The 13,406-nt window shown below is 44.6% G+C and overlaps 1 protein-coding gene across 3 annotated transcripts in view; it reads left to right on the top strand.

The window, feature by feature from the left end:
- The window catches only part of DPF3 (double PHD fingers 3), a gene marked incomplete at both ends in the record, with an annotated part of 242,164 nt that overhangs the window by 149,121 nt on the left and 79,637 nt on the right, over positions 1 to 13,406 (top strand). For all 3 annotated transcript variants that reach the window (XM_084241388.1, XM_084241390.1, XM_084241389.1), the window contains one exon: positions 190 to 268. In XM_084241388.1, coding sequence (XP_084097514.1) covers positions 190 to 268 — 79 coding nt within the window. The remainder of the gene's footprint in view (positions 1 to 189; positions 269 to 13,406) is intronic.

Here is a 13,406-nt window from a genome sequence, read left to right as displayed (position 1 = left end):
GTGACCTGAAGCAAGTTACCTAGCCTCTCAGCGCCTTACTCTTCTCACCTATAGAATGGGGTCGTTATTGGCACTGCTGCAGATTGAACGAGGAGAAACAGGGGAAGGCTCAGGGTCTCACAGGGCGCATGTGCTGAAACTGTAGTGATTGTCATAATAACAAGTGTCCCTGTGCCTGTGTCTCTCCAGGCCCGTGGCTCTGCAGGTGGCAGGAGGAGGCACGATGCCGCCTCCCAGGAAGACCACGACAAACCCTACGTCTGTGACAGTAAGTACAGATGTGCCTTCCTTCCCTGGCCCTGCCCCACCCCCTGCGCTTCCCTGGCTGCCAGCCCCTAGCCTCAGGCTCACAGGTGGCTCCGCTGGGGTCTGCACCGCTGTTCCCATGCCTGCTGCCCTCACCACCTCCTCTTGCTGCTGCTACTGTTCCCTGCATTTCTGCATGAGGGAGAAGCAAGTCGGGGAGGCCTTTGGTGCCCTGCTCCTCTCTCTGGCAGTGCCCTCCTTTGTGGCTTTTCTCCGACTCTCTTTACTTTGTCTCCGTAAGATTCATCCTCTATTTCTTTCTCTATTTCAGAGAGTTACAAACAAAAGCATAACTCAAAATCCTCCGACAAAGGTACCTGGCTGCTGTGACTTTTCATTTGTTTCCCTTTCAGTTTCTCTGTCTCTGTCTCTCTCTGTCCTGTCCTGGGTAGGGCAAATTATGAATCTCTGATGATGACTTAGGTTCATACATGGCCCTCAGTCCATCTCCAGCTCTTCTTGCTTGCTTCCGAAATGTCTTCTGCAGGGCGGGCAGGCAGCGGGCGGTCCTGCACAGACCTTCAGCTGTGGAGGGATGGCCGCCGCGCCAGCGAGTTGCTTTCCCACCTGCCAGAGCGCCGTTGGTGGGGGTGAAAATCTTGTCCTAGTTCCCTTCTCACTGTAGCGGGCTCATCTGCTCATTCCATGGTGAGGACAGCCCCCAAAGCCGCCTTCCCTGCCCCTCTTCTCCTCTCTGAGGTCGCAGGGGGCTGCAGCGAGAGGACCAGTGACACCGCCGAGGCAGGACCCTGCACAGTGGCGCCTCGGGGTCATGCCCGTCTTGCCAGTGTCTGTGTCTCTGAGAAAGCAGAGCCTGGAAAAGGTGGGCACAGGACATCTGGGTGATGTCCCCCCCTTCACTAGCCTCTTTTGACGTCAAAAAGTTGTTCTGTGCTTGGTTGCCAACTCCATGACCCTCTTTTGGTTGCTTAATACACCGTGCAGGTGACACTCCTGAGTGGGCGCCTGGAGGTGACATCTCCATCCCAAAGCCATTCTGTTCCAGGAGTAAGAGGGAGCAGAGCGTGGGGTCTTGGCCATATCAGGAGGCGGCTGCTTGTGTCTGGGTCTAACTTCCTTAACGTGGTTCAGTTTTGTTCTGATGCATCAAACCTAAGCATGTTAGCCCTTGGAGGCTGGTTCTGGGTGGTGAGGGCCCCGGAGACCCCATGGAGCAGCCACCGGCTGTGCCTCTGGCTGGAGCAGATACCTTGGGAATGCTCACAGCTACTTCAGAACTGGGACAGTGGCCCTTGATTTGTCTTTTAAACAGCTTTATTTTCATGATGTGATTGTCTGCTACCGTAGATAGTGCTGTTGTAGATGCACCATCTCTGCCGCTCTCCTTGGATTCTCAGCCAATAATAATTCTTCATATTCTCAGACACACCCGTGCGCCCTCCTTCACCCAAGCTCACGTCCTGCCTTCACTCCTTTGCCTCTGACGCCTGCCTTCATTCTCATTATCTCCACAAAGCTCCCTTTACGGATGTCTCCCTCTTGCCTGCTCCCCTCTTTATACACAAAGTGCTTGCATCACGGCCTCTCCCCCATATTCCTGTGGCTTTGTTTAGGGGGAACTTAGTGCCATTTGCTGTTTCCTGTTCCCCTCCCCACAGGCTCTCTTCCTCCTCCTGTTTACCATGTGCTACTTGGGAGTCTTGATGGCAGGCCCGATGTTGGCTTTCTGGAAGTCTCAGCTACTGATTTCTTGGCTCTGCCTACTCCAGTGCTGCCTCCCTCTTCCTCCCTTGGTGGAGCAAGATCCCCTGTAGATTGCCCTTCTCTGTTCTGGCTCTCTTAGGAAATTGTATGGCTGCTCAGTGATTAATAGATTTATTTTTATCTGGTGCCCTTCACATATGTGATCCTTTGGGATAGAAATGACCTTTGGAGAGGTCATGAGGCCCATCCCTCCACCCTTGAACTGAGCAAGGAATGCTTTTAATAATCTCTAATGCATCCTAAGTAGAGAGGTGTCTGGTCACCTCCTGGAATGTCCCCTGGGATGGTGTTACCATCAGCTGCCCTTTCTTCCATGTCTCCAACTGTGCTTTTGAGTGATTGTTTTCTCCTTAATAGGAGCTGAGAGTTTCCCCTCCTATGGACCCTTTATCTTTGGTGCCTCTTTTCCTAATAAGTAGGCATAGTCAGCATTTTGTCTGTTATGGAGGCCCTCTTAACATCCCTGGATTCTTGGCTTACTCAATGCCACATCCCATAATCTCTGTGATGGCTTGCTGTGAAGTCCCTTCCAGGTTTATATTTAAGACCAGCACTCCCAGTGGAAGTTATGCCAAGGCCAAGTGTCTCAGAGAGTAACAGACACATTTCCTTGTTTATTTTACACATCAGCTCTTAGCACAACCCAAGTGTAGAGAATAGACATATTGGGCCACCCCACGGCACTGTGTACCATCTCACTAACTTCCACACAGTGCCTGTCCTGATCCCCATGTTAGTGCCTCTCCAGGTATGTGTTCTTTTCTACTTATGCATTTGATGATTCCTTCTTCCATAAATCACTCTACATTTGGCACTTTGGGGTTTCAATAAAGAGATATAATAATATGTGACTTCAATATATAGGATTCAATAAAGGCAAATTTAAAGACATTGACCAGTACTTAAATTTCATTGTCCATGCAGTCACAATCCTTGCCATTTTTGTATCATATATGGTTTGATTTGCATAATCCCCATTCCATCTTTCCCATTATTTATGATAAAATTAGGCCACCGTGGACCCTAGCACCTCCTTCTGGGTTTATATGGAGAAGCTGTAGCTATTTTTCAGATGTGATTGTATTTAACCCTTCCCAGTATATGTTCTTAAATACAGTTGTCTTACTATGTTTAGTCCAAGCTTCCCTTTCAAGATGGGTGGTTGAAATATTATCCAGCTGCTAATGTAGGTGACGGATAGTTTGTCTGTTGCCTTTCACTCAGCCATTGAATTTATTCCCTCCCAGAGAACTATTAAATCATCTGGACATAATTTATTTTTCACCCAATCCATGGTATGTGTGTAGATGAATACTTGATTTTCTAGCAAGTAACCAATCTCCATTAATTATTCTGATGTTTACCAAGTTTAGGATGAGAGTTTTGTCTCTTCTCTTTTGATTTCTTGCTGAAGGACAGGTGTTCATTACCCACAAGCAAAGCGACAACATGGCTTTGTAGGGAAGTTGTCAGAGTTGGTCAGAGTCAACCTGGACAACCTGCACAGAGATAACCTAAATGTTTGTTAAAATGTGGGTTCCCTGGCCTCCCCACAGAAGCTCTGCATCAGGACCACTGCAGGCAGGCCGAGGAACCTGCATTTTTGAGAATTCCACAGGGGGCATTTATGAACACTGACTTTTGAGACCATGGTCCACTTCATTCAAATGCAAAGAGTTAAGGTCTCTGACTGCTCAGCCTTTTTATTATTCCCTGCTTTTTATGTCTGGAATTTCTAGAGTCTCCAGGCATTCTCCAGGCCGGGTGCCATTGGTTTGCACCACTGTTTTACTTGGTCTCTTTAGAATTTTTCCTTTCCAGTTCTTTCAGCATTGATATAAATCTCAGCAGTCTAATATTAAATGTAGCAAACCAACACTTGACTTTAATTTACTTAATAACTTTAAATCCTAACAGTATCATTAGTTAAACTTTAGAGGTGGGACGGTACCTGGGGATAGATACCTGAAAGGAATCGTTGGGTTGAATGACTGGGGTGTTTTAAAAATCATTTGAAATTGCCTCTTCTCTTCCTAACCTGCTCCCTACCCCAATTTTTTGTTAGCACCATTGGGCCAGGCTTCTGATGAGACTCCCACTTTTCCATTTTCTATTTCAAGGAGCATCATAGGAAAGAAGGGTGGTGGTGGTGGGGGGGTGATACTCAGGGAGAGGGAGAATGTTTTGTCTCCAAGCATTAGTTATTTTAGGAGGAACAAATTACCTATTTGCTCTTTTGCTGGACACAGTGGAAATGATTTGTGAGTTTCTTTCCCTCCTTTTTGGTGTTTTCTTTGAAAATTAACAAAAATTTAAATTTAATTTTATTGTGGAGTGTATACATGGCATAAGATCTACCCTCAACAAATTTTAAAGTCTACAGTACAATGACATACAGCAGATCTCTAACTCTTATTCATCTTGCTTGACAGAAACTCTATGCCTGTTGGCCAACAGCTTCCTATCTCCCCCTCTCCACGAGCCCTTGGCAAGCACCACCCCATCTTTGATTCTATGAATTTGACTATTTTAGATAGTTCATAGAAGTGGAGTCACGTGGTATTTGTTTTTCCTTGACGGCTTTATTTCACTTTTCCTCATTTTAAAGGCTGGATAGTACTCCACTGTATGTACACACCACATTTTCTTTATCCATTCATCCATTGATGGACCTTAAGGTGGTTTCCTTATTGTGAACAGTGCTACAGTGAACACGGGAGTGCTAATATCTCTTTGAGATCCTGATTTCAATTCTTTTGGGTAAATATCCAAAAGTGGGATTATTGGATCATAATGGTAATTTTTAGTTTGAATTTTTGGAGGAGTCTCCATGCTGTTTTCCAAAGCAGCTGCACCATTTTGCATTTCTACCAACAGTGTGCCAGGTCTCCAGTTTCTCCACATCCTCACCAACACTTACCTTCTGTTCCTAGCTTTTCATGATCATAGGGATAATACCTGCTAATAGGGGCTTACAGTATGTACAGCACTGTCTTAAGCTTTTCTTTTTTTTTTTTTAAACTTTTTATTTATTTATTTATTTATACAAGCACTGGGTACAATCAGAAGCATGGGAGGGTGAGAGAATTCACCGAGCCAGAGCGGGGAGCAGAGCAGGCAGAAGGACCGAAGTACACTGCTGAGGGGAGCAGCGGGCGGCAGGAGAAGTCTGCGCGCCATGTGGGATCCTCACCTGGTGGCCGGGGAGCAGCCGGGGATCGAACTGGCGCTGTAGAGGCTGCGGGCAGCTTCTCAACCCAGCGCTCAACCGCTGCGCCACCAGGGAGGCCCAAGCTTTTCTTTTTTTGATATCTGGTCTTATTTATTTGTTACTTTCCGAAAATCTCATTTTTTTTTTTTTTTTTTTTTTTTGGCATCATTGCAAAATATTTTATTTTATTTTATTTTTTAAAGATTTATCCATTTATGCATACAACAGCTGGGGTACAGGCCAGAGATGCAGGGGAGGGGGGCGTGGGTGAGAGGATTCACCAGAGACAGAATAGGGAACAGAACAGGCAGACTGACTGAAATACACTGCTTAGGGGAGCAGTGGGCGAGACAGGAGAGGTCTGCTGCGCCATGTGGGTTGCTCCCTGGCTGGCCAGGGATCGAACTTGTGCTGCAGAGGCTGTGGATCGTGTCACAGTGCGGAGCTCAACCCCCTATGCCACCAGGGAGTCCCTGCAAAATATTTTTAAACAGCAAATAAGGGTAGCCCATTCCTTCTACTCAGTGATCACACCATTAATATTTGGTGTATTTACTGCCAGACTTTTACATGTATCTTATTTTATAGCCAAAATGGGATTATAGTCAACGTATTATTTTGTAACCTGCTTTTTTTTTTTTTTTTTTTTTTTTTACATCTCAGAAACATCTTTATTTATTTTTTTTTTATTTTATTTTATTTTATTTTTTATTTATTTATTTTTTTAATAAATTTTATTGTTATATTCCCCATACAATTGCAGCCCCCCCATTCTGACCCCAATCCCTCCCCTCCCGCCCCCGCCCCCCTAAAAGTGTCTCTGGTTCATAGTTTTCTGTTGATTTTGATTTTCACTTTCTTATAGTTATTCATTTTCCTGGTCCCTTATTTAAGTTTTCTAGATTCCTGCTATGAGTGAGACCATCCGGTATTTTTCTTTTTCTTTTTGGCTTATTTCGCTGAGCATGATCCCTTCCAGCGCCATCCATGTTGCTGCAAATTGCATGTGTTTATCTTTTTTGAATGCTGAGTAATATTCCATGGTATATATGTACCACATCTTCTTGATCCAGTCATCTATTTTTGGGCATTTGGGTTGTTTCCAAAGCTTAGCTATTGTAAACAGTGCTGCTATAAACATAGGGGTGCAGGTGTTCTTTGGAATTGATGTTTCTGTGTCCTTTGGGTAAATAGCTAGGAGTGGAATTGCTGGATCATATGGAAGCTCTATGTTTAGTAGGTCCAGAAATCTCCACACAGCTCTCCACAGTGGTTGGACCAGTTTGCACTCCCACCAACAGTGCAGAAGAGTTCCTTTTTCTCCACACCCTCGCCAGCATTTGTTGTTGCTAGTTTTTTTAATATGTGCCATTCTCACTGGTGTAAGATGGTATCTCATGGTAGTTTTGATTTGCATTTCCCTGATGGCAAGTGATGTTGAACATTTTTTCATATGCCTGTTGGCCATTTGCATTTCCTCTTCAGAGAAGTTTCTTTTTAGCTCTTCTGCCCATTTTTTGACTGGATTATTTTCTTTGTTGTTGTTGAGTCTCATCAGCTCTTTGCAGATTTTTGTGATCAGTCCTTTATCATTAGTGTTGGGTGCAAAAATGTTCTCCCAGTTGGTGGGGTTTCTCTTTGTTTTTGTTATTGTCTCTTTTGCTGTGCAGAAGCTCTTTAATTTGATGTAGTCCCAGCTGTTTATCTTTGCCTTCACTATCACTGCTTTGGGTGATGTGTCTGTAAAGATGTCTTTGATGTGCAGATCACGTAGTGTTTTTCCTATATTTCCTTCTATATATTTTATGGTTTCAGGTCTTATGTCTAGTTCTTTAATCCATTTTGAGTTGATTTTTGTGTATGGTGTGAGGTAGTGGTCAAGCTTCATTCTTTTGCATGTAGCGACCCAGTTTTCCCAGCACCATTTATTGAACAAACTTTCTTTGCTCCAATGCATAGTCTTTGCTCCTTTGTCAAAGATTAGTTGACCATAAATCTGTGGGTTTATTTCTGGATTTTCTATTCGATTCCATTGGTCTGTATGTCTGTTCTTGTTCCAATACCATGCAGTTTTGATGATTATGGCTTTGTAGTATAGTTTGAAGTCTGGGAGTGTGATGCCTCCATTCCCTTCTTTTTTTTTCAGGAGAGCTTTGGCTATTCGGGGTTTTTTGTGATTCCATATGAATTTCATCAATAATTGTTCTATTTCTTTGAAGAATGACATTGAAATTTTGATTGGAATAGCATTGAATCTGTATATTGCTTTTGGAAGGATGGCCATTTTAATAATGTTTATTCTTCCAATCCATGAGCAGGGGATGTCTCTCCATTTCTTTGTGTCTTCTTCTATTTCTTTTAACAGTGTTTTATAGTTTTCTTTGTATAGGTCCTTTACCTCTTTTGTTAGATTTATTCCCAAATATTTGATTTTTTTTGTTTCAATAACAAAAGGGATGGTTTTTTTGATTTCTTCTTCTTCAGATTTATTGTTTGTGTATAGGAAGGCTACTGACTTTTGCATGTTGCGAAAATCTCATTTTTGACTGGACTCAGACTTAGAGATGAAAATTCTCAAAGAAGACAGCCTCTGCCCCTTGGCAGTCTATCCTGGAGGTTTCCTTTGGCCTCCTTCATTCTCTAGGCCCAAAGTTCAGTAGACACTGCTGCTTCTTCATTGCTTTTCTCAGTGTGCTGTTTCTTCAGAGAATGTTTGTATTGGGACCCTGTGAAGTAACAAGACTTGAGCCTTGGGTGCTTTGGTCCTAGATTTCTTTGATTACGGGCTTTCGTATAACATACTGTCAGCTTCTGCTTATTTAGAGAGGTTGAGAGATTCACAGATTCTGCCAGCTCTTTTGGGCCCCAGGTGACCAGGCACAGCAGTATCAGCAAATCCAGGAATAGCCTTCTCCCCTTTTCCTACAACGACAGAGCTGAGAATGCTCAGATTGGAACCCACAATGCATCCCTGAAAAGTTTTGCATGTTCTTTCTCCAGGCCTCCTTGATCTATCCCAGGAGTGCCTCTTGTAGCAGGAGAACCCACCCATGGGTCAGGACTCCCCACTTCATAGGGAAACCTAGTCTGTGGTTTCCACCACTGATTCAGACCATATAACCCTTCCATTCTTCACTAGCACCAACTTCTGTGGTGCTATCTTCTCATAAAAAATATGGAGTTTCTATTCCTTCCCTGCTTCAGTGAGTTTCTGGCAGCAGGTGTCTGGGAGAGACGTTTAGCTTTATGTTCAAGCAGCTGACCACCTCTGAGGCGCCGCGAAAAGGGACTGTTTAAGCATTTTACATTTGCTGGTTTTGTAAATCCTCATTTTCATCTTAAGAGGCACAAACAATTGATCTCACTATACTGTGAAAAAACTGAGGCTCAGGGGGTAAAGGGACTTGTTCAGGGTCACACAAATAGTTGATGCTAAATCTGGTTTCTCTGACCTGGAGCTGACTTCCCTACACAAGCTGCTGGTTATATATGCCCTCCTACTCTGGAGTTGGGCTTTCCTGAAAGCTGAGGAAAAAATATGCTTTAAAAATGGATGAATCAAGACACACATCTTGTTTGAGAGGTGCGACCCTGTCCACTGTTGACAGATAGCTTCCGGCTGTCAGATGAACAGGCTGGACCCAGATAGTAATTAGACCTGCAGTGGAATGGAGTAGATAATATAATTTTGAACCTTTTAAATTTAAATTTACTAAAATCATATCCCCCCTCTCCCCAAGTAAACTGGGGCATTTGGATGGATTAATGACAAAAGGCAAACAGACTCAATGGAGGCCCTTATGGGAGTGTGACTCACCTCTGAGTTATGTCTGGTATTCTCGCTTCAAGAGTGAGTCCTCCCAACTCAACTTCCATATCAGCAAGAACTTTGTTCCTCATCACCCTTACCCCACAGACACGTATTTTCAACTGTGACCTGTGACTGAAAATGTGGCCACTTCACAATGCTGTCTCCCTTGTAGAGGTCCTGTGGGGGTATATCTATGTATAGTTGGGGCAGTATCAGAATAGGGTCTGTGGTCCTTCTAGAATTTTGTGCTTCTTGATGGTGGCCTACTGGAGGGAGGGCTACAGGCCAAGAGTCTAGTCCTGATTCTACCCCTCAGTGGCTATAGTTTCTCTGTTGTCAGTGGGGGTTGGGGGGGGCTTCTTTTGTTTCCAGACTTCCCCCATCAGCACACCTTCTCTACACTGGGCTCCTTTCTTCCTAGGCAGCTGTTTAACAGTGAGGATCTTTGGCTGGGAGATAAGATGTTGGACCAGTGGGTATCAAGCAGACTGCCAGGCTCGGCCTACAAATCCCTGTGGTGGATGGAGCAGTGCATGCCCGTAGCTACAACTTGCAGCAGAGGCAGCTCCAGAACACCTGCCTGGCCTTAGCCTCCTTAAATTTACTCTGGTTTCCCCATACCCGAATGCACAGGGAGAATCAGTCTTATTAAAAATGTTTTTGAGGGCACTGGGGCCCCACATTCTCTAAGGCTCATGTGCTTTTAGCTTCCAGCAGCAGTGGAAAAGGCAATACTGCGGCCTTCAGGCTGGCTGCCCTTGTCGCTGAAGGGAAGCCAGGCTCATCACTCAGTTGTCTCAGCTATTATCTTGCAGGTCCTTGATGAGAGGTGGAGGGGGAGGGGTGGGAAAGGCGCTGGGCCCCAGAAACTTGATTTGTGGAGCAGGGCCCATGGCCTGGGATTGATCCCTGGGGATTGAGTGTATTTGTTACAGCAGAGCTGGGCCTGTTTAAATATTTAAATGCCATCATGTGTCATGGACACAGGTTGCAGTGTCCTGGCAGGACTGGCCTGAGGCAGGAGAGGGGCTGAAGTTTCCCTCTGATACCTCATAAGCGTACCCCTCTTCTTTCTTTGCTCCTCCAGCCTGCCCTGCCCCTTGTTTGACCCTTGCCCCCCTCAAGAATCTTATCTGTTGAGCACCAACCTAGCTTTGCCTTTTTTGGGCTGTAACCCGCAGCCTCTTGAGTTATTTTCTCATCCCTTTTAAACCTTATTCTCAGCTGGCTGTTACTTGATGCAAACTTTGTGCCAAATAATTCCTCTGAAAACATCGATAGGTACTTTTAGATGTTCTTTTTATTTTTTGAAACTATTTTTTCCCATGGAAATAATATAGGTTCACTGCAGAAAAGCCTGAAATTATAGATATGCAAAAAGGGAACTATAAAAATCACTCTTAGTCTTCTTTCTCCTCAGAGATAACTTACATTTTGTTGTGTTGTGGATTATTTTAGGATTATCTCGCTCTGTCTCTGTCCACACACACAAAACCCCAGTAAATGACAGATGCCATTTTAACCATCTCCTGTTCACCAATATGTAACACACATCTCCCCAAGTCTTAGGGCCACGCGGTGCTCCCTTATATGGACATGTCCCTGTTACCACAGTCAATCGCTGGGCCTTTCATTTGTGGCTCTTTCATCTGATGGATCTTTAGACACTTAAAAATTTGTTCACTATTGAAAACAACATAGCAGCTGTCTCTTCAAGTGTGAGTTTCCTAGACGCTTGGTGGTGTGGGCACAGGGCCTGGTGCACAGCCTTTGGTTTCTCTAATGTCACTCCATGGTGAGGATGTGAGGAAGTAGGCAGCAAGGTCACTGCTGTTCAGGTCAGAGAGACCTGGGTGGAGAAGACTGTTCAGGTCAGAGAAGACCTGAGTGCAATGACTGGAGTGAGGAGGCTGAGATCAAATTGTGGTTCTGTCGCTGATTATCTGGGACTTGGAGAAAATCAAGGTCTGCTGGAGTCTGCATTTCCTCAGACGTGAAGGGGGTGAAGCATGCTTGGGAAAGCTACATCTCAGCGTGTATGTGAAGATGTTTGCCCATGGTGTGTGCTTAATGAATGTTTTTTCCACTGTTCCCTTTTCCTTATTCCCTCCATCTCTGTCATGGACACACAGTGTCCCAGCAGGATGAGGGTGATAACACCACCAAGTAAGGATTCAGGGGAGGGAGTGGTCTTTGTGTGTGTTTGTGTGCATGCGTGCCGGGTCCTTCTCTAGGAAGCTGACAGGTCCTCAGTGAGTGTGTATTGAGTTGACTTTAGTGCCCAGGCATGGTGGGGTGTGACGATTTATGTGGTAATAATAATAATAATGGCAGAATTTGTTGATTTATATTATAGCCTGGGGTGTTCTATGGTTTTCATCTATATTCATTCTTTAACTCACAAAAGTGCCATGAGCTAGTTGCTATGGTCATGTCCATCCTATAGATAAGGAAACTAGGAAGAAGAGGGATTAACTTTCCTGAGGTCACACAGTGAATGAGTGGCAGAGCCAGGATTTGCTCCCAGTCAGCAATCTCTCTCTCCTCACCTCCAACCTCCCGCCAGCCCATCTCTCCTTTCCCTCCCCCTAGTCACCCATCTCTTCCCAGAACCTGCCTACCTTCCATATTCCTTTACTTAGGCTACCTCTCTCATCATATGGTCAGTCTATCAGTTGGTCGATCTATTCCTTCAAGCTGGACTGTGTGCCTTCCGAGGTGAAGGACCAGTCATGTTCAAATTGCATCTAGTTGGTCTAGTTCCAGTCTCGTGGTTGCTCCCATAATGTAGAGGAATGTGGGATGTATGTACCAGCACAGAATAGACCAGTTTGGCCAAGGCAGTGCATTTGGGTGGGGAGATTGGAATGCATAAGGTCAGACAAGGACTGCAGGAAACACCAGGCTGAGTTGCTGAGAGATTGGCCTACATAATCAATGGTGAATCATGACAATTTTGGAGACATCTCCGGAAAGGCTAATCTGTAGGATTAGCTGTTCAGGGGAGAAAGTCTGAAGTCTGATGGCCGAGAGGAGCCTTTTCCAAGTACCGTGGAGAAGACACAAAGTCTGAATGGTGGTAACAGCAGGAATGAGGTGGATGGGCAAATAAGAGAGTTTATGAAAGAAAAATCCATCGAACCTGGCAGAGGGTGGAAGCATGGGGTATAAGAGAGAGGGAGGTGGCCATGATGACTTGAGGTCTTGATACTGAGTAGTGGAGACATGAAGGGGTTAAACAAGAATATTCTAGTGCTGGAGGTAGTTTTGGGAGTGATGAAACTTTGACAATTGAGTTTGTGGAAATGGCGGGACAGCCAGGCAGAGAAGTCTAACAGATGCTGATGGACATTTGCTTCTCCAAAGTTATGAGGTGTTTATAGCGATGTCGCAGGTGGTGGGTGTCTGCCTCAGGTAAGGGTCAGTGAAATGCACTAGGTAGGCTGGGCTCACACATGACACCTGCTTTGCATCTGAGCTGCGTTTCTATGAAACAGTCATCCAGGGACCCACACAGGGCCAGGTGTCTGGGGCCGCCACACCTTGGTCATGGTTCTGAATTTTTGCTTTTCTCTGTTTATCTTCCCCAGAAATGTTGACAATTATATTTATTATTTAAATTATTATTAATGCAAGATTAAAAATTAAATTTTACTCCATAAGCTAATTAAGGAAGTGCTAAGTTGGACTCAATACGATAGTCAAATACCCTTTTCCCACGAGGGATGATGATTGGAAGAATATGGGTTTCAAGTAAGAAGGTCAGGACTTGAATCTTTGCTCTATTGCTTCCTTGCCATGACCTTGGGCAAATCACAAAACCCTGTTGAATCTTGGTTTCTTTTCTGTCAAGTGAGGATTGTAAGATTAACCTTATAGAGTTTCCAAGAGGGTTGAATGAGAGTAAAAACAATTAGCTCACTGCTTGGTTCATAGAGGTGCTCAATAAATATTTATTTTCTTTATACCAAATCAAGGAAGGGTACTTATTTCACACTGAGGTTGGGTTCCAGTGTGATCTGTGGACAGACTGCTGAAGTTGTCAGGTACCAGGGAGGCAATTGAATGAAATCCAATGAATGATCAAAACTAGCAAATGTTTTGTTGAATATTTGTTCTTTTGAGGCACTGGACTGAGCACCTTACATGAATAAACACATCCAGTTCTCACAACAGCTGTAAGGACAAACTATTTTTATCCCTATTTTACAGACTCAGAAACTGAGGTTTGCAAGTCACACACTGACCAGGAAGGCTGAGCCCAGAATTCTGTTCCCTGACTTCTCTGCAGGGCAGGAAAGAGTCCCACATATAATGCTTCATTTTGGGGAGTCCCTGCATTTCTCAGCTGCG

Source organism: Talpa europaea, assembly GCF_964194135.1.
Source record: "Talpa europaea genome assembly, chromosome: 8".
NCBI classification, from domain to species: Eukaryota; Metazoa; Chordata; class Mammalia; order Eulipotyphla; family Talpidae; genus Talpa; species Talpa europaea.
The sequence above is the reverse complement of the archived record's forward strand: the minus strand, read 5'-3'. Positions and strand labels throughout refer to the sequence as shown.